This window comes from Embiotoca jacksoni, unplaced genomic scaffold (genome assembly GCF_022577435.1).
Source record: "Embiotoca jacksoni isolate LCO1_2020_lvr unplaced genomic scaffold, fEmbJac1.0.p SCAF_11, whole genome shotgun sequence".
NCBI classification, from domain to species: domain Eukaryota; kingdom Metazoa; phylum Chordata; class Actinopteri; family Embiotocidae; genus Embiotoca; species Embiotoca jacksoni.
The window spans coordinates 19,609,737-19,631,919 of NW_027185241.1; the positions used below are offsets into that span (position 1 = coordinate 19,609,737).

The 22,183-nt window shown below is 40.5% G+C and overlaps 1 protein-coding gene across 1 annotated transcript in view; it reads right to left on the reverse strand.

Moving 5' to 3' along the window:
• Positions 1-19,652, reverse strand: part of LOC138194597 (TGF-beta receptor type-2-like) — a 42,300-nt gene extending 22,648 nt beyond the window's left edge. The window contains exons 1-3 of the mRNA XM_069143490.1: positions 19,448-19,652; positions 6,883-7,027; positions 6,604-6,794 (exon numbers count right to left, since the gene is read on the reverse strand). Coding sequence (XP_068999591.1) covers positions 6,604-6,794; positions 6,883-7,027; positions 19,448-19,559 — 448 coding nt within the window. The 5' untranslated portion in view covers positions 19,560-19,652. The remainder of the gene's footprint in view (positions 1-6,603; positions 6,795-6,882; positions 7,028-19,447) is intronic.
• Between the last annotated feature and the right edge of the window lie 2,531 nt (positions 19,653-22,183).

A 22,183-nucleotide genomic window follows, 5' to 3' on the forward strand; every position in this document is an offset into this window, starting at 1 on the left:
ATTCAAATAATAATCAGATTTAAAAATCTTATTAAGTCAAAAATGCTCAAATTGTCCAGTATACATGTTAAATAGGTACCTTTTGTTAAGACCAAACCTAAAAGAATAAGACTATTGGACTATGATGTGGCTAAAAACTCAACTTATATATATTTCCATTCACGTCTTCCAAATGTGTAAATATGTCACCATAGCAACCTTATGAAGTATAATTTGTGTTGAGACCTTTTTCTGATGTCCACAAGTGGCACAAAAAAGAAAACAAAAAAGCAATAAATATAGTTTCAATATTATGTCACATATGTTTCTGGAGATCTATAGCTTCATTAAAAATATCTGATAAATGTTTGTACTGTGAATCGAATTTATTGCACTGTATGAATCTCATACTGAAAACAATGTAGAGCTGTTTACCATCTTCCCTGGTGGAGTTTGTAAACGTATATAAATAACCTGCCTTTATCTGGGCTGGTATCATATTCTGGAGGAGCGTGGAGGAATTCAGCCACAGGGAGGCTTGTAACGCTGAGTAAAAGTGAACATCGGGCTCACTATTTACTTGTTATGGTAACAGCACTGCCTTTACAACCTTCATAAACACGGGTCATATCTCTCTAGCGCTCAATCCCCTCACCACAACACCTATTCATCTCTTTGTTTCTGTCTCATCATTTACTTCCTCCTTTCATCTCAGGGGTCTCTGCCCTGGCTATCATTGTGTATTTTTGTTTCATTTAACTCTTTTTTTTATGCATCTAAGCTTGCTTGAGTCATTTCTCTGTAAAGCAGTCTGCTGTGTGACAGACTGACTGATGACAAGCCAAGATTCCACAGTTAAGGAGGAACTGTAAAAATACAAATGAAAACAGCACATCTTGGAACATGGAGAGACACTTTTATATGTCTTCTTCTCCTCTTCCTCTTTGCAGGCTGCACCAACAAGTCATTTCTTATTTTTATCTCTTCTTCTTCTTTATCATCAAAATAGAAAACACTCCACCTGCATACAAATCCCCATTTAATGTCAGGGTGGAAAATGGCATTCATCATTAATGATGTCAAAATAACCCATGAAATGACTTGGAGGAGATGAGGTGACATCTGTGAGAAAACATCGACTGTGTGAGCAAAGGAACCCATGCAAAAAATGAATTGGTTCTACCTTTCACCTCATCCCTCACAACGCATTCTTGGAAAAGCATGTAAAACTGACTTTCACAAGGGCACAGCTGTAAATACAAATAGCATGTTACTATGACAAGGCAGTATTTACTATTTGGGCCTCCTTTCCCATTGGAACTAGTTCACAAGCTCCAAAACACATGTGCAACTGATAGAGTGAAAGGCTGCGTTAGTCTGCTCCGAATCATTTTTACAAGATCTTAATTAGAAGCAACTGCTGTGTCAGAGAGGTCCAGGTCTCTGAGAGTACGAGGGATCGTCTCCGACCGGTTTTAACACACCTGGCAAAATTACAGGAAAAGGACAGGACGTCAAAAACTAGGATTCAAAATGTGTGTGATTTCATTTTCATCATTTGTTTTTTTTGCTCACACTGATATTCAGTGTCCACACAAACACGCAGAATAAAAACAAAAAATTCCATACACAAGGTCATAACAAACCGGCAGCTGGAAGTCTGCTGTTGACAAGTAAAGTGACACTGCTATAGCAAAGATTTGGTTGATGACATTAATAAAATATCAATTATAAAAATGCTACTGTGGATAGGGAATGGTCATGGAATTATAAAGGAACAGGAAATGAACTGAGTGTTTTGTTGACTGACCAATCCACCCCTACCTTCTACCTATGCAGTTTTATGGCTCTATAACCATGTCAATGTCTCTCACATAATTACTCTGGCCAATAGAAGCCAGTTCTATTTGAATGCAAACATACAGTATCTATGTTGCATTGATGCACAACCACAAAGCTCAATAAATAATAATAGGTGGAATAATCTACTTTCACAAACAATTAATGAGGTTGTTTGTTGTTATGGGAGGTCAGTTTCCCAAATCCACAAATTAATAGCAAATGAAACTAACTGAAAAACAACTAACATGATAAAAAAAAAACTAACAAAACTCATTTTAGTGAGTTAAGTACATTCACGGTTTATGAATGGTGTCCTTGGCCTTTCACCCAAGTTTCAGTGAAATATTTAACTTTAACTAACTGACCTCACATGGGGGCAGTGCAACACACTGTAAACAATAGCTTAACATAGGAAACAGCCTGTTTATTCAGTCGAATATGACTTCTCCTTTTAACTCTGTTTTGGACACCACCGACTCCATACAGACTCTTTAGCTGCTAAAATTTTCAGTATGTTCATCAGCTCATCACTAATTTTGTCCGTTTGTGTTGGACAATAGTGTGAGTGGATTTATGAGGGTTTTTTAGCTGACAGCTTTGTCTTGCATCTGGAGAGGCTGATGAGAGCATCGAGAACAAACAAAAACAGTAAAGGTTTGGGCCCTAAAACCAAAACAACTAGCTGGGGCTAAAACCCATCATAAAGATGGGAGAGCAGCAAAATTGGGTGATAATTTTCTGTCGGCCCGTCAATGTAAGCGACGCCTTTCGCATTATCTATAGTTATTTGATAAATTATTATTAAACTAAGCTTTAAAAATCCATTTTATTGCATGTATGCAGCACCAGCCCTTCATGCTGGATCAGGAGGGTTAATACCTCATGACTACATCTCTAAACTGAACCAACCCTTAGTTATGCTGTTATAGGCCGACGCTGCTGGGGGACCTCATTACATGCTGAGCTTCTTTTCTTTCCTCCTACTCTTTAACTGACTCATACCTCACCATCCTTTTCTCTCCCATAGCTTTTTCTTACTGTCTGTTGTCTCCATTCAGTTCCCTCGCTCGCGTAGTTTCTCTTCTTTCTTTTGCAGATGTCCCGTCATGGAGCTGCATGTCTCGGCCCTGCGCTTGTCGTCTCCACCAACAGTTCTTCTCTTCTATCTCTATGCTGTCCTTTTCTCTCTCTGCTCTCCTCTCACCCCAACCGGTCGAGGCAGATCTCTGAGCCTGGTTCTGTCGGAGGTTTCTTCCTGTTAAGAGGGAGTTTTTCTTCCCTCTGTTGGAGGTTTTTCTCCCTTAAAGAGGAGGGGTTTTTTCCCCTCCTGGCTTATGTGGGAATTGTTGAATTATTGGGTTTCTCTATAATATTGTAAAGTCTTGCTGTAAGGACTTTAATGTGTTAAGTGCCATGAAATAACCCATGTTGTGATTTGGCGCTATATAAATACAATTGAATTGAATTGAATTGAATTGAATTGAATTGAATTGAATTGAATTGAATTGAATTGAATTGAATTGAATTGAATTGAATTGAATTAAACTGGACACAGCCATGCATTCAGTTTTAAGCAGCTCCGATAAACAGCAACTCTGATCTATTTTATCATCTTACAACACAATGTGTTTTCCCTATCTGAGTCATTTCTGACAGGTTCCTTGCTGAGCTGTCTGTCAAAACTAACAAGCTCTGTATGTGTTTGCTGCTATTGGATCACAATGTTCCCTCCCACATGGTGACATTTCTAACATCTGTTCGAATGCATAACCACACTTACTCTCACACACGACAATCCGCAAGTGCGACACTCAAGCAGTAAACCATATGCACAAATACTACTGCAAGCATGTCATCAGAATGTGATGCAGGGGAAGAACAATGTGCGGCATTCGCAGAGGGATCAGCCGTGGAAGTGGTCCAACAAACAAACAGGGACTTCCTGCTGCATGTGTCATCAATGGGAGGAAGGAACCACAACCCTTATCCTCAGGGGTCTCACTGTGTGTGTGTGTGTGTGTGTGTGTGTGTGTGTGTGTGTGTGTGTGTGTGTGTATGTGTGCGTGCGTGCGTGCGTGCGTGCGTGCGTGCGTGCGTGCGTGCATTTTAAATAGAGATCAGACTTACAAAAATCAATTATGATTTACACGAACCACTGTACACATCCAGCCAGCCGTGGTCATGTAGCTAACTTAGTGCTCACAATATCGGTTTAATGGTAGCACATAGATACTCTGTTGGAGGAAACATACCAAAAAGGACCATATAGAAAAGATGCTACATTTAATGGGTTAGCCTTAAAGAGAATGCCAGACAATTTCCTCTTTTAATTAATAATAAAGAGCTGTTGGCTGGTGAACATGTTTGTAATCTATGCATATTAAGAGCTAAAGCTACAGTTCACCCAACTTGAAAGAAAACTGACTTCCTCACTTATCGTTAGTGGTGTGAATCATGCAGATTGGGTCGGCTTATTATCATGATCTCTACCTCCATGCAGTACAACAGAGGTGAATCAAATTGCATGTGTGGTGTTCACAGCATGAGCAAATTACTTTTCTAAAACTAGAAAGCCAAAACACTTTCCAGGATCAGTCTCCTCGTTTCTTATGTTTCGTTTCTACACTGACATGTATTTATACAGTAGATTATTTCTTTGGTAAATTGCAGTTCTACTAAAAAGTTGTTTGAACCAGCTGTATGTTTCCATCCAAACTGCCTTTCTCCATCCATTAATGTTATGTGAATATTAAAGGTTTGTGTGTCGAGATAAACAGCTGTTGGTGCTGATTTTTTTTAATCCATTACATAGGGAGACTGTACAATACGATTACAAAACTGAAACGATACTAATGTTTGAAAAAGAATGTATAAAACAGGGAAATATGGCATTTAAGTTAATTTTGCATTTTACCTTTTCTGCAGGTATGTCTGGCTCTGCACCTGCATGCTTCTGATCTACAGCTCCAACCAGTCAAGGCTCATGATTGTCCACCTTTACCTGTTTGATCATCCGCTGGTCGATTATCAGACAGGTAAAGTGGAAACTTGCCCCAGATTCAAAGTTTGGATACAGTCCACAAACAGGCATGGATGTTCACGGCTACATATGACTACATGTAAGGGTGGGTGAACAGAGCATTTAAAGTCTGTAGCCTGAACTCAAAATAGCAGTGCTCTCTGAGTGAATCCATATCACAGGCCGTTATGTTGACTGTGCTTCAGTATCCCACATTATCTACAGCATGTACTGCATGTAAAGTATGTAAAAGAGACCGTTTAAGTCAGTGGAGTGGGAAGAGGAGGACTCTAATCCGCTTTCATAACACTGTAACATCGGAAGAGAAGAAGGTCAAAGTCCCATAACAGCAAATGGAGACTATCTCACTGTCTATCTTCACCACAGAGGTGTTCTGTGTCTACATGGCCTGTTCACCATGTGCTGGAGATGTTTCTGATTTGAGCTAAACACAGACAGGAAACCATATGTCTGAGCTCTCCAGTGCAGCTGGGCTGCACAACCACACACACACATACACACGCACACACATTCAGAAGCTGAGACAGATTTTCTCTCAAAGGCACAGAGCACACTGAGGATTCCCCGAATGTTGTTTATGTGTGATGTAAACACCACGTTTCTACTCCCTGGCTGTCATGACAGTTTATTCTCTGCTCATTTGACTAGACAGTCGCGACCGTGATGCGACCCCAAATAAAAATAACTTAACATGCTAAGATGCACACAGTTTTCCTTGTTAGAGGCTGGAGGAGGTGAGAAGATGACAGCGAAGAGGAATGATGATTGATTGGTAAACTAAACCAGTGATAGACCAGACTGTACTCAGATAAAATGGAGAATCTAAATAAGTATAGACAAAAGCACTTGTTTATTTACAAATGAAATATAAGAAAGGAATGCAGATGTGTTTTTCTCATAACTTGTTGATTTTATGGTTGATATGCAGATATGCAACAACAGCTGTGTAAACTTTGTCAAAGTGACCTGCTCTCCTGTTGTCATGCTTGAATACATGTTGGTTTGTGGATGGAGTTATCAAGATTTGCCTGTTTGTTTCCTGTGTAGTCAAATATATTCAGAGCAGATGTCATATATGAAATATATTTCTTTAAAAAAAAAAATTTTTTTTAAAAAAGACAATGAACCTGTATATTTGTGAGCAGTTTTTGAAGTTTCAAAGGAATAGCACAGTCACAGATAGTGTGGGGAAAGTTTTCAAGATTGAACAAATTGCTGGTTTTGGTCGTTATACATTATTTGCAGCCTTTAATGTAGCATCATTTGATTTCTTTGGACACTCGGGAACAGAAATGAGTTAATAAGAAGTTTTGGTGGGTGTGCTAGCAAGCAATTGCTTGTTTAAACGAGGGATGGGGCACAAATTTTGAATATTCGAATAGTCATTATAATCTACAAAATTGATTAGTATGTGCGACTATCATTCTTTCTTATTTTCCCTGCGTCTGGTTGTAATGCGTAAATCCTGTCAGAAGTGGCGGTAATGCGCCTAAAAGCTGCCTGCCAGCCAGCATTAAATAACATGGGGAGAAGAAGAACACGCTGCTTTTAGGAGCACGGAGCTTTGCGGTGGATATTCGATTTAAAATCTGATTAAACCATGTGAGAGGTGAAGTCTGAACTACAATAGCAAGTTTGTGTTCCATAAAACCAAAACATTGAGCTGACAGATTCTAAATCGGTACATCCACATCTCAGTGCAGCTTCAACATCGTCAGAGCATGGCGGTTTTGTGTACTTACTGGGGGAGAACAATAGTTTGTCGTTACACTCCTCTTCTGTACAGGAGCAGAAGTGAGCCATCCCGCTCGTCGTGTTCTTCTCCTTCATCACGCAGGTGGAGCTGTTGTAGTCATCCAGCATAACGCCGTACAGCGGCTTGGACGGGTTGTGGCACAGAGTTTCGATGAAGAAGGCTGTCTCGTTCTTCCTCCTGCACGAGAGTAATATTTTGACAGTGTACACCTGAAGATCTATATCATCATCTCATAAATCCCAGCATTCTGCTCTGAGGTACCTACCAGATAGCGACACAGACCTCACTGATGTTATCGCAGATGGACGTGATGGAGCAGTTGGACATGCAGGTTCCTGTGCCGCTGCAAGAAGAAAGCTCCAGATCACAGAACTTACACAGCTGACTGAGGGGGTAGAAGGGGGGCATACCTGGAGATCACACACATAAAAAACATACATCAGGTTGGCGTCACGCTTCCATCAAGTCCTGCTGTCACACTTTACAATTCTTCGGACTATTTTGTACAAATTATGTCTGTGTGCTCTTTGGTTTACAGGATGATATCTCGGTAACTTCTGGTCAGATTCTCATTCAAAGTTGCTGGTCAGATTCAAAATCTCCAGAGAATTAAACCTAATGGTTTGGTGACCCCTTGACTTTTCCTTAAGAACAGAGGGTTCCAAACTGTTCAGACCATGTACCAATATGTACCAAACCAAATTCCTAGTACCACTGCCACAGACATTTTTTTCATTAAATAAAATTGACTAATTTACCCATAAAAAAGCTTCAGAAAGGCTACACAACAATGTAAGGCTACTGTTTCAAAGTCATAGAATAAATAAATTAATCAGAACGGATATATTCATACAATGGTATTAATTCTAATTATAATTTTATTTAATAGAACTGAAACTTTAAATAGCTCACCAAAAGATATGCTGTGGTGTATTGGAGGGAAACATGTTAATCTTCTAAATCCAATGACACAATAATAGGCCTAGTCCAAGTAAAATAAATGAATAATCAGCTCAAATCTGCTGCCTGTGTAGCTGACAAAAACGTTTTCTTACGTTATTTATGATTTCTTGAACAATCTAAACTCTCACCATGTGTAATGATAATTCATATCATAAAAGCAACTCATGGTAGCATGTTAGTATAATTTTATTGTTGCTGGATTATTTATTGCCATATTTTCAGTTAGGCAGCTTTACCGATTACAGAAGTCTCGTTCCTTATGTAGTTATGGGAACACATTATTGCCAACAACCTACTGAGACGGTGAAATGGAAAAATCTTCGAGACAAAATAAATTGACGTAACAGAAAAGTATGTTTGACTTTAGTAAGATCAGTCTCTGACTGACAGAGAAATATCTCCTTAGCTGTCATAGAGCTTCATACTTTGCCTCAACCAGAAGAATGTCGATGTGTAACAACAATTCAACTCAAACTGTAACTGTGTGTGACAGTGAAGTAGACGATACATTCACCCTTAGATCCTGATCAGTCCTGTCTGATAATAATTAATGAAGTTACCACTTTTGTGTGTAAATGTGCATCACTTTCTGGCTCTGTAGATGCTTATATGGATGCTGCTTCTGTATGATACAGATATTTAATAAACTCAGAGGAAAGACTCCCTCAAACATCTGGAAGCAACGAACAAAACTTTAGCTCTCGACATGTTGTCAAAACATGTTATTTTCCTTATCGTTGAGTCTCATTAATCAAACATGTAAAACTTTGTCACAGTAAAATTGTGTTTTCATGAACATTTCAGTTTGTAATAAATATGAGCAACATGAATGAGGAAAAAACTCAACATACATGACAGATGTTTTGTGATTTTGAAGAGGTCTGCAAAATGATGTCACATACTGTACCTACTCTTCATAAAGGTCTGTTACGTTCTCCAACATTATTTAGATACATATCTGTCTCTTTAGCTGCTAAATGCTTCACTATGTTCAGCGACTGTGCTGTAAAGACTCTACAGTAACTGTCTCCGTCTAAATTTGGTGCTGAGCCGGCAGCATTCATTGGCTTTCAAGAGCTTTTTTTCTGAAAACAGCTGCTTTCATTGGTTGGAAATAATTAGAAGAGTGATCGTGAACAACTTTAAACCAAAACACTTAGCTGATAGACAATAAAAAGTTCTACAGAACTGAAAGCAACTGAAAGGAACCGCAGGGTACGCTGGGTATTCTCTTAATATGCATCACTTTTCACAATACCCACTTACACTGATCCATTGTAATGTAAAAATGTGTCAGTGCAGCTTTGTTCAGTCATAGATCTACATTTTTCGAATGTAATTCAAATCACCAGCTCTGGTCAGTCCCTGCCGAAGTTCGCTGAAGTTTTTGGGTGTTTGCTGTAATCAAAAATAATTGAATTTGCAGTAACTTCATTAAAAAAACTGTGATGCTATTTGGTGAATTTTATGGGATTTTTTTGGCTGTAAAATTGTGAGAATTGGCCAAAATTGCAAGAGGAGGAAAATTGTTTAGACTTTTTGTTAAACTACTATAAGAAAAAGGGCACGTGGGATGATAGTCCCACTGTACGTCACAGAAACACTGTGGCTGTAAATATTGTAGTTGTCATCTTTCTTCTGTTATTATAAGGCCGTGGGCTCACAGTTACAAAAATGTTTATATGTCAAAAAAGTGACGCAGCTTGACAATGAAGACAGTCTGTGACTGTAACATAGAATACACAGACTCCATCTTCTGTAAAAGTAAATGCTTTACTTCTTTTTTAAACAATATTAATTCAACACATCTCTTACAACTGTAAGGCTGTGTACGGCTCGTGTCATTTAAAACATCACTATTCTCATGATCAGACCACATTTCCCATTCACCAAGTTACTTCCTGTTTTGCAGTTTTTTTCTGGTCAATCAGCATGTGTTTAGTTTTAATGGTAGATGCTGAAGACACTTGCTGACCATATATTAGGGAATTATTTTTGTTCATAAAGGTTTTTGTATAGAAGCGCTTACTTTGTGATGCAATCATTCAGCAGAGATTCTGTTGAGTTTGTTTACTGCAGAGAAATTGAGGAAGCGTTGTAACTTTGCAGACCCCTGGAAAGATTGTGGAGATAAAATGAATTTGCTTTCATTGTTGTGACTGCAAAATTATGATTTACCGGAGTGTTTGTCTGGTATTCCAACAAATCAGTGATAAGAATTCCTGCTGCAAATAACAGAAACATTTAAATAGTGCCATACAGTGAACTACACATTGTAAAACACAGAGTAGGCTGGAGCCTCAGAAGGCATCAGCTGCCTGAATGCAATCAGGTTGGAACCATGAACAACTGTATACAGATTCTATCAAATCCAGGGCAACACCTCCTCCTCTGAGCTGCACTCTGTACTTTGATCAAACACTGGAAATATGATAAAGGAGGCCTGAAGACGTGGCTGACCCCACTCAATGACAACCGAAACTGAATCAATACCCAGCCTGCGCCAAGTTACAACTTTAAAAATAATTTTTAAAAAATGTGTATACGCATCACCCCAAACCTCACAGGTTACATGGTCCGGTACATGCAAAACTATAAACTCCACATTTTAAATATTGTAGCGTCCCTGCTTGAGGAAGCCGCCAGACGGTACTCAGTTTTCTGGAAGTTTATTTGGAACAATACACAGGCTACTGTGGGCCGTAGCCAACGCCAGCACTACGGCTAATTCTTACCGGTAGCTCTACACAGCATGTCTTTGTCGCACACACCTTGAACTACTCTCACAACAAGCAAGGAGAACAGGACCTATTCCCCCCTTAGCTCCTGGCCAATCACAGGTAGCTGTCTCACCCTGCTCACCATCATAGGTACAGGAATGACTGACAGGTCTCACAGCTTATCTAAATACAGCAACAAAAAGCATGAACACTTTAACATTTTGAACAGTTAACCTAACATGTCACCCAGGCTGTTACAATATGTTTTGAGGTCATTTTCAAGGGAACCTTCTAAACCTCCAAGCACCTTTGAAATTCCTTCCAAACAACTATTCAAATGGTATTTCCTGAAAGAACTGCTAAATTAAGAACTTTATTTTTTTTTATTCTATTCATGCATTAAAGACATTGTTGAGTGTTTTATGGTCTTTTGTGAGCTCTTCAGACTTTGTGGAAGTAAAAGATGAACGGAGAGAAAAAAATCTAATTTTGTAGTCAAATCCATCTAACAAATGATTCACAAGGTTTCCCCCCAAAAAACAACCAAAAATATGACTCATAATTTTGCTAATTATAATCCCAGGCACAGACCTAGAAGTGGCAATGACTCCACATGACCTGGTTTGTCATTTACTAGATGCATGAAGCTTTTCATGTTTACCAAGTTAGAACTGAAATCAGTGTTCATGTTCCTGCTTTAGAAATGTCCTTTATAACCATTCATGAATAAATAATCAGCCCTCAGATATGGTTACATCGTTCTACATCGTCTGTCTGGCTCATTTAGAGGTGTTGCTTGCAGTCGCGTGCTGCCTCTGGGCTGCGGTGTAATCAGTAAAATCGTATCCCTGTCATTCTCCTTGCATGACTCCCACCGCCTCCAACTCAGTGATCTCCCTCTCTGCTCTGGGACCTGTTCAGACTTGTCTCTCTGACTCCAAGCACCATGACTGCAGGCTTAGACTAGACCACAAAAAAAAGGAAAACACGGAATCCACATTAACCTGTGTTAGTCTGAAGTTTGCAAAGATGAAATATGCCCATGAAAGCTTTATTTTGAAATCTAGAAAGCGAAGGAAGGTTTTTCTTCATGTGGGTTTGTGTTTAAATAATCTTGCCTTGCTGGGTGGGACAGGAGCTGTGTGTGTAGTCTGCAGATGTTGAAGAAGGGTGGATTCAGTCAGAAAAAGCCATCCTTCTGCCGGGAGGTCTTGAGTTTAAACCTTCATGTCGCCAGACATTTAGCCTGGATCAGCTTCACTGAGCAGGACCCTGAATTCCTGCAGCTCTGCACCACGTATATCAGCTTTTCCAACACTTCTATTTGAAATGAACACCAGCGCTGGCTTCTACTTTAAGTCCTGATGACGCATTAGGTAGCTGCTCCAACACTTCATTCTTTAACTCAATGCAGTAATTGCTAAATTAGTGAAATGTGTTTCTGCATTTTGCCATTCATTTTCTAAAATACACTACAACACAATTTACTGTAGTTTAAATGCGGCCTGATTTAAATCGTTTTTGTAGTAAGTTCAGTACGTTTTTGGACAGTTACACATTTTTTGCAGTCTTCAGGTTCTGTGTTTCAGCACTTTTAATTTAAAATGAAATAATAGATGCTGCGTTGAATTGCAAAGTTTTAGATTTAAATACATAATGAAAGAAGTGTATGAGAGATGTATTTACACACAATGCCCAAAGTGTAACCTTCACAGGTAGTTGGACACTTGGCTATTAAACTATTGTTGTGTTGTTTCAATGTTAGCTCGAGCACAAAGCAGCTCACACATGACTCATGGAGTGAGAGCTAGTTTGTGAAAGTAGACAGTGAGGTTTATTCTAAAAAAAAGTAGGTGTGCAAGTTTTGTAGATGAGTGGAAAATAATTTTGCATGATGCATACACACTGTACGGAAACAAACCGTTTATTCATCGTGCAAATTACAGATGTAGGTGAACATGTTTCTCTGTCAATGATGAAGTAAAGACTTCAGAAAACAAAGATGCAAACTCCTGTTGAGCCTCAAAATCAGAATGAGCAGGTTGTAGTTTAAAGAAGAAAAAAAAAAAACAATGTAAAAAAAGAAACCGGGATGTTGGAAGAAAACGATAGAAAAAAGGAAAGGGTGGAGAAAAAAAAAACAGAAAAGCTCATAACCCAAAGAATTCCACCTCAACTGTCCAATATGGCGGCGCTTCTGCTATGGTTTGGATTGTTCAAGCATGTATTGCTACCATGCCGGCAATTGTGATTTCCTGATGATTTCACCGCTGACATTTTATCATCAGCAGAACAGATTGCATGAAGAGGTGGAATATCCTCGATTCAGTCATTCTCCTGAACTCAGTGGGATCGAGCTGCAGTCAACTTGCTGAAGACCAGACGAGAGGCAGACTGCAGAACGAGATGAGCTGAAGGTGTAGAGGTCTGGAAGAGCATTGGCAAAGAAGGTACAAAGAGTCCGTCTATGTCTTGAATATATGATGTTTTTGTTTGATTTCATGAGTATCTTTTTAATTACTTTTGAACCTGAACTAAGTGCATGATGGACCACCAGAACACATATGGTTAGACCTGACTAGTCAGTGACTGAAGCATGAATGCCAAGAGTTGAATCCAAACGTGACTTCAGCTCCCTGCCTGATCTAACGCTGTGCACCGCTGTAAATCTTACTGATATTATCCCCTTTAGTATCATCATCATCAAAATGTTCTGTTTAAAAACTTTCTGATGAATACTTTCGACTTAAGAGACTCCTCCACAGAGTGAGTAAAGAAAAGAGAACAGCTGATATGACTGATTGCCACTCCGCCTCGATGAAAGGAGCCCTTCTTCTGCAAACAACAGCAACGGTCCTCAAACGGTCTCAAATCCAACACACAGACAAAACAACTGCAGTCTTTGCTATCGTAGAATCAGTCAACACGGCGGTACGTCTGCAGAGACACACGCTGTGAAACTCAACCGGACCAGAAAGGACTTCAGGTTTTGCCCTCCCGACACGTCGTCCAACTCCAGCAGTTCTCCTTTAAGAGCTCCGATTCCCCACTACAGTGTGTGTTTACACTGGTGGGAGTGTGCGGTCATGTGACACTCGATCATAGTCTGCACAGGCCGGGTTACTACAGTTAATCTACTTTCAAGATGAATTCTGTCACACAGAGTCTAGAGCATGAAATAGCAGAGGGCTGACACCCACACACGAGCTCAGAGACAAATAAAACGTGCTAATTTAGTGCACCAAAGTGGCGCAGAGACGACATGGATGTGGATGAGGAACCGGGGTTAGAGTTACACTCTGCAGCCATTGAACTCTCTTTTGTTATGTATTACACATCATGAGCTCAGTAAGTCGTTAGTGGTGTTGATTAATCTTTATTGTACCGTTATACAATACAGATCAAGAGCTCTGCAACCAATAGCCTGTTTTTTTAGTCGGTTTACTTTTGTTGTCGGGGATACACTCTGTAACTGCTTATTTACCCTCAATACCTCTTTACAGTCTTTTTAAAGTCTCAGCACACATCCTAGCTGTCTTTTAGATAGATAGATAAGGCTTTATTAATCCCACAGTGGGGACATTTTGTAAATTTAAATAATTCTAAAGGGATAGTTCAACATTTTAGGAGATTTTTTTGGCTTTCTCCAAGAATGAGATTTTGTTTGAGCTATAGTCAGACTACTTTTAAGGCTGCTTGGCAAGAAGATCTGAATCAGTGGGACGAGCTAGTCTGGCTCTGTCTACACTGGAATGACGTCCACTCATACCTCTGAGGTAGAGATTGACAACCAGGGGTATTTGTGTCGAGGAATCAAGGACCAAATCATCCTGGCCAGAAGACTGGGTCGGACCATTTCTGAAGTGAGATGCTCCCAGTCAGCCGGGGTAAGTAACTGCAGACTGTGGTATGAGGAGGGACAACAAATAAACTGCTCATAAGTCTGCGGTAGCTGCAGCCCTCAAATTACACCACTGCTGCTAAACTCTTGTTCGCAGACACCACAGAGCCCCTTCAGACGTCCTGTAGAGTCCATGTCTTGGCAGGTTGGAGCTGTTTTGGTGGCATGCAAAGGACCAACAGTATGTTCTGCAGGGTTGGTCAGACTGTTTTGGCTCATTAATGTACATTGTACGTTTCTCTACATCAGTGAACAAATAATAAAAACACTTAACAGGCTTTGAAGACAGGGTTGACATTTAAGCCCATTCCTTTGTGGTGTTGCTTTGGTCTTTAAAAAAAAGGTCACCAAGAACCATGTTGAACTCCAAACAATGATCTTCTTGCAGAATAAACTGTTATATTCCATATTAGCATTATTTATTCAATTCTATCATGTGACAAGATACAGTATACATTTTTGTCAAAGTATGTCATTTAAAGGCATAAGTGTTGATTCTATGGCAAGGTGGGCATTTTGGTAAATATATCATATTCAAAACAAAAAAGCGTGTTACGATCTCCCTCCAGTGAGACCAGAGGGGTTTACTATGAAGCAAGTTCAACATATCCAGGCTTTCTTTGTCTGAGCTGCTCAACAAAGTGGAAACTCTCAGTCCGAGATAATCAGTCATACGATGGTGGTTATCAACCTTCTCTGTTTACTCAGGCTTTCTGCTTTCGGCTCTGAGTGCGTTCACATTAAAGAGGAGATGTTTGCAGCATCTGACCAATCAAAAACACGGAAAAGTGTACTGACAGCAGAACTACATATTTTAAAAGCGAGGAGCAAACTATAATTTATAAAGTCAACTCACAAATCCACACTGAAAGTAGCACAGCTGCAGCTGCTAAATGATGGAAGGATGTGATGTGGAAAAAAATCGCAGACTGTGTGAATATAGCCTAAGTTGAAATACTTATAATTTCACCTTAGCATAATGTGCACGGAAAGATTGGACAAATTACATGTGCGAATTTCATTAAATTAACCTATTATTAGATGTATTCTCATGACGTGTATGAACGTTTTAGTCTTATGATTTCAAACGGACTGAGGAGCAAATATGAAATACATATAAAATCATAATTCAAAGCGGTAGGTGAGTTTACTATCGTATCTTGTAAGTATAAGTGCAATGCTTTAGTGCATCAATCAGTCCCTGATGCACGATGTAAAAAAGTAAAAAACACAATGACATTAATCTGCATAAAAATCAACAGAGAAAGACACCGAGGTTTGTCGGTGTCTGAACACTCTGATCTGTTCCGTTGCAAGCAACAGTGCAGACAGTCTGTCCTAAAGAACTGATTTGAGAATAAAATCTGATTTGCCTGCAGTCTCACTAAAGCCTTTTTGTTTTGTATAAACCAACGAGAAAACATCATCTATAAGCTTTAGAAGTGCAGATTATCCGATTTTGTTATGCTTTTGGACAGTGCCAGGCCAGCTGTTGCTCCAGGTTTCCGGTCTTAATGGTAAGCTAACAGTCTCCTGCCTATATATAATAGGTGGATATACATCAACCTTCTCATCTAACTCTTGACAGGATCTGAGCATATTTTCCAAAGTGTCAAGCTATTGTTACAGGTGTAAATGTTGTGAATAAGTTCAAATACCTTAAGCGTTGACAGTTTCTTTTCATTGCCTATAACAGCCCATACAAATCATAAAAATAGTCTTCTATCACACCCAATGTCCACTACCATCATCTAAATGTCAAATGTGTGTATGAAAACACAAACACAAAGTCAAGCTTATTTTTCTGGGGCTACAAAGAGCACGTTGTCCCATCGACTGATATGTCCCTCTCTGCTTCCCTTCAGTTCCAAACCACTGAGGATGTGAGCTCACAGTGATCGGGAGGACAGACAGGAAACCTGCCGGCAGTTTATCACCCGTTCACAGGAAAGACTGCTGCGATCTGTTCAAATGTGACTGGAAAAAGTGCAAATCTGCACACCAGGCAAGCTTTCTACAGCTTTGTGTCGCTTTTGTATGCCAACGAGGATTTAGAGATACTCAAAAATGAAAATGTGATTCGAGTCGTTTGAATTTGTCCTGCTGCGAGGTCACTCAATCAAACCTGGTCAAACCACACCTTCAATGTCTTTAAGTCTTTATATTTTAGTTGTCATACATTTTTCATATATGGAAAAAGCCTTGAAACCAAGCTTTTAGGGTTTGGTACAGGTTGAGTTTTAAACTGTGTTTTCAGGTGTCGACGTGATAGTTTAATGAGCACACATTCCAGCGTGAAGCTCCGCTTGTTCCAAATCTGAGTTTATAAAACCCCTGACATAGATTTTATCATAGACACTTTTCTGGAGCAATGCAGCACCAGAAATGAAAATGTGAAAACATCTGAGTCCTTCTGCTTTTGGGTCTAATCCTGTCACTGAAACGAGCAGAGACAACTGGCAAGAGGCTGCTCAGGGCTACATAACTGCCGCAGCAGGCGGCTCGGCTCTCCCCCTCTGCCCCTGAAAGTTATCCTCAACCTCCCTCAACCCACCTCTCTCTCCAGCTCGGCCCTAATCCTCTCTCCCCTTTTGTGTCTTCCTCCCCTTTAACTCCCTCTCAGGTTCCCCTTGGCGTCCGTCCCTCCTCCTTCTCTTTGACCCAGAAGATTCAGAGGAGCAACTTGAGGGCGGGAAGTCGACTAATATGGTAAAAATATCAAAGGAGGCACTTCAGAGGGGTTAAAGTGGGTGACCCTTCCTCTGCTCTTCTTCACGCTAAAGCCCAGTAAAGTCAGTGTAAACACAGTTGGAGCTTTGCAGAACGGCACAGGAGCCCACACATGCAAACTGCTTCAAACAGTGAGAGGAGCTCTCAAGGGACTCAAACTGCTTAACTACATTTGATCTTCTGTCATATAAATGCACACAAAATACAAAAGAGAATCCCTCTGTGGCCTTCCCTCTTTTCATAAAGCTAACCATTTCCTTTTCAATCTCCTGTCTTGACTGTCGCCTTCAAAATAGCGCAGGAATCGGGAAATGCGCAAGTGCACAGTGGTCTCTGCCCCGATGAGGATTCCCTGGAAAGGAAGGAAGATGCAACCTTCCTGTGCCAACCCACCGAGCGGATGAATATCAACATCAATTGAAACCAAATAAAGAAGCAAAAGATAAAATAACACAGTGCAGCCCTGGTGTTTGGATTACCAAAAGTGTCAAGCTGCTCTAGTGCTGTTGGAGTGGCGGGCAGCTTCCTGCAGCCCGAGGAGCTCCAGAGATGTCAGAGCAGTCGGGAGAGCATGTTTGTTAGTGTGTGTGTGTGTGTGTGTGTGTGTGTGTGTGTGTGTGTGTGTGTGTGTGTGTGTGTGTGTGTGTGTGTACATGGTGGCGAGTATGGGGGCATGTGGGTGGAAGTTTGTGTCTTCTTGTGCATGTGTGTGTCTATTTGCGACACATAATGCAGCAGGACCACACAGTACTTCTGGTATGTGGGATTTCCAGGTTGAAAATAGGCAGAGCCGTGGGACGAGATGAGGAACAAACAGCAGAGAGATGGGAAAAGGGAAGGAGAAGACACAAAACTACATTTCTTGAATTTCTTTCACATTATTTGAATCCGTTCAACTTTTCAAAATTGTGTTCCTTCTAACCACCTGTCCAACAAGCAGGGGGACATTTCTGTGGTTTACTGAAATGGGAGTGTCATGGTCTGACATGGAAAGTGGCCAAGTCCATTAAATCGGCACTCTTAGCACATGAAAGGGAAAGTAGCACAACTTTTTATCATTAAAAAAACACTTTTTTTTTACTCTGACCACATGGAAAGTGAGGAACTGGGGTGATACAATAAGTAAGCATGCAGCCAAACAGTGTTCAATCATGAGGAATGTATTTCAAATATTGTTTAATCTGGTAAAATGGTGCAGCCACAAAACATGATTTAACATGATATGGCTTCAATAAATAGCTGAAACAAACTAAGAATGCCTTTCCCTTACTTTAAACGGGTATTACAGAAATTTAGCATCTTACTTTTAACAAAGTATGACCACACAAGAAGAACAATGACCAAAATCAAAGGAGCAGGAGAAGACAGCCTCTTAATCCCGAAAAGGACTCCAACTTCAAGATCCTTCTTCCAATTATGCAACTGGCTCGTGTCTTTCGTTAGAAACCATCTCTGTTTACAGCCCGCATCTTTTGAGCAAAATGTCCCTGATGTTTGATTAAAAAGTTATTCTCACTTAAAGCCCAATCCATGCAGTGAACTTTCTGTGTAAAATGAGTGGGGAGTTACTCAAAAGGAAGTTTAAGTTAAGGAGTCCAGATGTCCCGTCATGGGGGTGCATGACTGCGCTTGTCGTCTCCACCAACAGTTCTTCTCTTCTATCTCTATGCTGTCCTTTTCTCTCTCTGCTCTCCTCTCACCCCAACTGGTTGAGGCAGATGTTCTCCACCTCTGAGCCTGGTTCTGTCGGAGGTTTCTTCCTGTTAAGAGGGAGTTTTTCTTCCCTCTGTTGGAGGTTTTTCTCCCTTAAAGAGGAGTTTTTTCCCTCCTAGCTTATGTGGGAATTGTTGAATTGTTGAGTTTCTCTGTATAATATTGTAACGTCTTGTTGTAAGGACTTTAATGTGTTAAGTGCCATGAAATAAACTGTGTTGTGATTTGGCGCTATATAAATAAAGTTGAATTGAATTGAATTGAATTGAATTGAGTTGCAGGAAGATGTATGAAACACAACTAATTAGGGCCCGAGCATCGGTGCGAAAGCGTTTTGCATTTCTCCACTATTTTTACTTATTTTTGGAAAATATAACTTCCTTAGACATATTGTTAAAAATAACGTTTCAATCCATGTGCAGCTTCTGACTTCATTATAACAAATAACTTGGCGATAGTTAGAACCTTGAAGTTCTCTAATCTGAGAGTCCTGCTGTTTTAAAATGAAAGGTCATCTATAGTGGAAGAAAAACCAACCTCTCCTCTGTGGACATACACGTGTGTGCATTAGCCTTAGAGAGCATAGCTGAGCAGTGTATCAGTATGAGTCACCTGTTGCGCCTGGCTGTTCTCGGCTCTCCGGAGAGCCATGCGTAACGGGCTGAGAGGAAACTTTCCCAGGCTCGCTCCAAATACAGAAGACCAAGTTTAGCTTAAATAGGCCTGCACTGAGTTTAACATTAGTGAGGAATAGAGTGAGTTAATGGCGGTGTTTCTTCAAGTTTAGGATATGCTTAACTCACCGGCAGTCCCGTGCTCCAGCAGCGTAGAAAAGAAAAAGAGCGACAAAGCTCCCCGTAAAGATAAAACGCAGCGCCGTGCCTCCATGTTTCCGTGTCCTCTGAAGATTATCATTCACATTAAATATATTGAAAAAAAAGAGTCCAGTGGAGAGAATAAAGTTTGGGTGTCCGCTGTGCGGTGCGCTCCACTCCGCTCAGCAGCTGGAGAGTCACTGCTGAACCCTCTACACACACACACACACACACACACATAAACACACACACAATCTGCTCAAGACAGGAAACAGGAGGGAGGGAGGGAGGACTCTCTCTCTCGCTCACTCTCTCTCTCTCTCTCTCTCTCTCTCTTTGTGCACGTGTGTGTGCACGCGCGTGTGTGTGCGTGTGTGTCTAATTGCCTTCCCAAAACGGAACAGTAAACAGCTCTTTATACATTTACATAAACTCAGGGCCGTGTAAAGTTGCCAACCAGCTTTCTGGAATATCACTGTGGCCCACCTTTTATTTATTTCAAGAAAGTGTAGACTTTTAGCTTAAGAAACACAGACTGAAGTGGAAACAGAATAACAGGATTCATTAGTATATTTTATTTTGTTAGATATACAAATTGAATGTTGACTTTTAGAGAAAGGATGTATTTTTAAAGACATATTTACATATTTATTATTCACATATTTATAGCCTCTCTTTTTTCAAATTAGTATGTATGCATTTTGAAGATTTTACTGCCAACAAACCTCTGATCAAAAATAAGATTCTGACTAATATAAATTGATCCAGCACTTTTACTTCAGTACTTCTATCACTAATTAAAAACGACACTGGCACTATGTCTAGGGATCACATTTCCACTCTGCCTGCCAGAGAACACGGACTAGATAAAAAAAAAAAAAAAAAGTTGAATTTGATCCTTCGTTAATCACGTCACGTCAGTCTTCCCTCGTATAAAGTGGTGCCATAGAGCCTTTCTATCAGGATCTTTTTTAGGACGTAACGGGGGGAAAAAAATCGGCGATAAGAGCTTTTCACATCATTGTTGGTGCAACTAACTACAAAGCAACTGTTCGGCATAGCATTATTATTTAAACTGGTTAGTTTAAAACAGACTTTTGAAGAAAAGTCTCAGCTTCCTCCAATTCTCCGTTGCTGTCAATGCAGTATAAATTAGACCGGCATTTTATCATCCAGGGCAGACTCTCATCACCATGGCCCTTTCTGGGGGGAAAACAAACCTGCTTACTGCATTTACAGCCCCAAAATCTGAGGTGTGCCCTCAAAACCCGGTCATTTCAGTATTTTTTATTGTGGAAAATCTCCCCTCTGTCTGTCACCTGTGTCTGCTCCACACCGTGTCAGTGCAGCAGAGATGAAGCTCCGCCCCCAACAGTGAGACAGAAATCAGAGGACAGAAACCCAGCAGAGACTTTCACGCTGCGCTGGAAAGAAACGGGTGCTCATAAAATTTGGTAAATAAAACAAAGTTCATATTTTTGGCTGGACCGCAACAACAGGACCAAAACTATAGAGAGAGCGTCTGTCACTGAGTGAGTGAGGGATCATAGTTACACTGCTGGTCGGTTAAACATTTCAACTTTTCAAATTTAAAAGTCTTCCAGTTTCACACTGGGTCAAGCCATATACTAGATTTTGTTGTAGTTCATAGCTTTCCATTCCAGCGTTTCCTATCTGTGAGTTTATCAGTGTATGACCTGAGTTTTTGTCATTTTGGATCTGTCTTTGCCTACCCCTTGCCTGTACTTCTGCCTGAGTGGATTGGTTACTGTTTTTTGACTTCTGGAATGGTTTTGACTCTGCCTTTTGGATTATTCACTAGACACTGTCGCCTGTGGTTGTTCTGAACTGTCTTCAGTAAAATCTGTTACTAAAGCTGTTTCCTATTCGTGCTGTTGACTCCTCTATTTCCTGCCCTGTTGCAACAGGCCTTTCATGCCCTCCTCAGAATAAACTGTATTATCTTTGGTGACCTCTCCATGGGTCACATCTTCTAAAAAACTATTTCTCATAACATTTTCTATTTATTAAACCTGAAGTAGTCATCTCATTCTGTAAGGACATCAGCAAATTGATTTTACAACCTTCCGTCCTCATTGAACCGCTTGTGTTATACACTCCTCCCAGATTGGTCTCAGTATTCTCGTGGAGGTGTGTTAAAGTCACACACTCATTCCTGCCGCTTTCCCAACTACTTTCTATCCACTTCACGGAAGGTCAGTCTCAGACGCTTTCAGCGGCAGCTCTGTATTCATTCACAGCAAACAACCTGCAGGCGGCCGGCAGTGTCACCTCTCTGCAGGTTTTCTGCACATGGCCTCTTTCATTCCTGTCCTGCACCAACATTTGATTGTGAGCATCATTGTGACGTTGGATTCTGAACCTGATCTGTCCGGCTTGATGAGCTTTGCCTGTGAATGTGAGCTGGTGGTTCTCTCCAGGTGAGGCGGTTTCAGGCATGTCAGCTGGGATGTTCTTCACACACTCAGTGGTTTGTTGTTGTTTTATAGATTTGAAGCGATATAATAATTAAATCAATGCAACTGAGCCAAATGGGATGAGTGGAAATAAATGTTCCTTTTGGCCACGGGCTTCGAGAGGCACAAGCAGTTGTGGACAAGACTGAGTAAACAGACAGAGGGAGAGAGGAGGAGGAGGTGGATGGAGGGAGGAAGGGAGGACAGGAGGTTTGGACAAGGAGGGAGATGTGGGTCAAGATGGTTC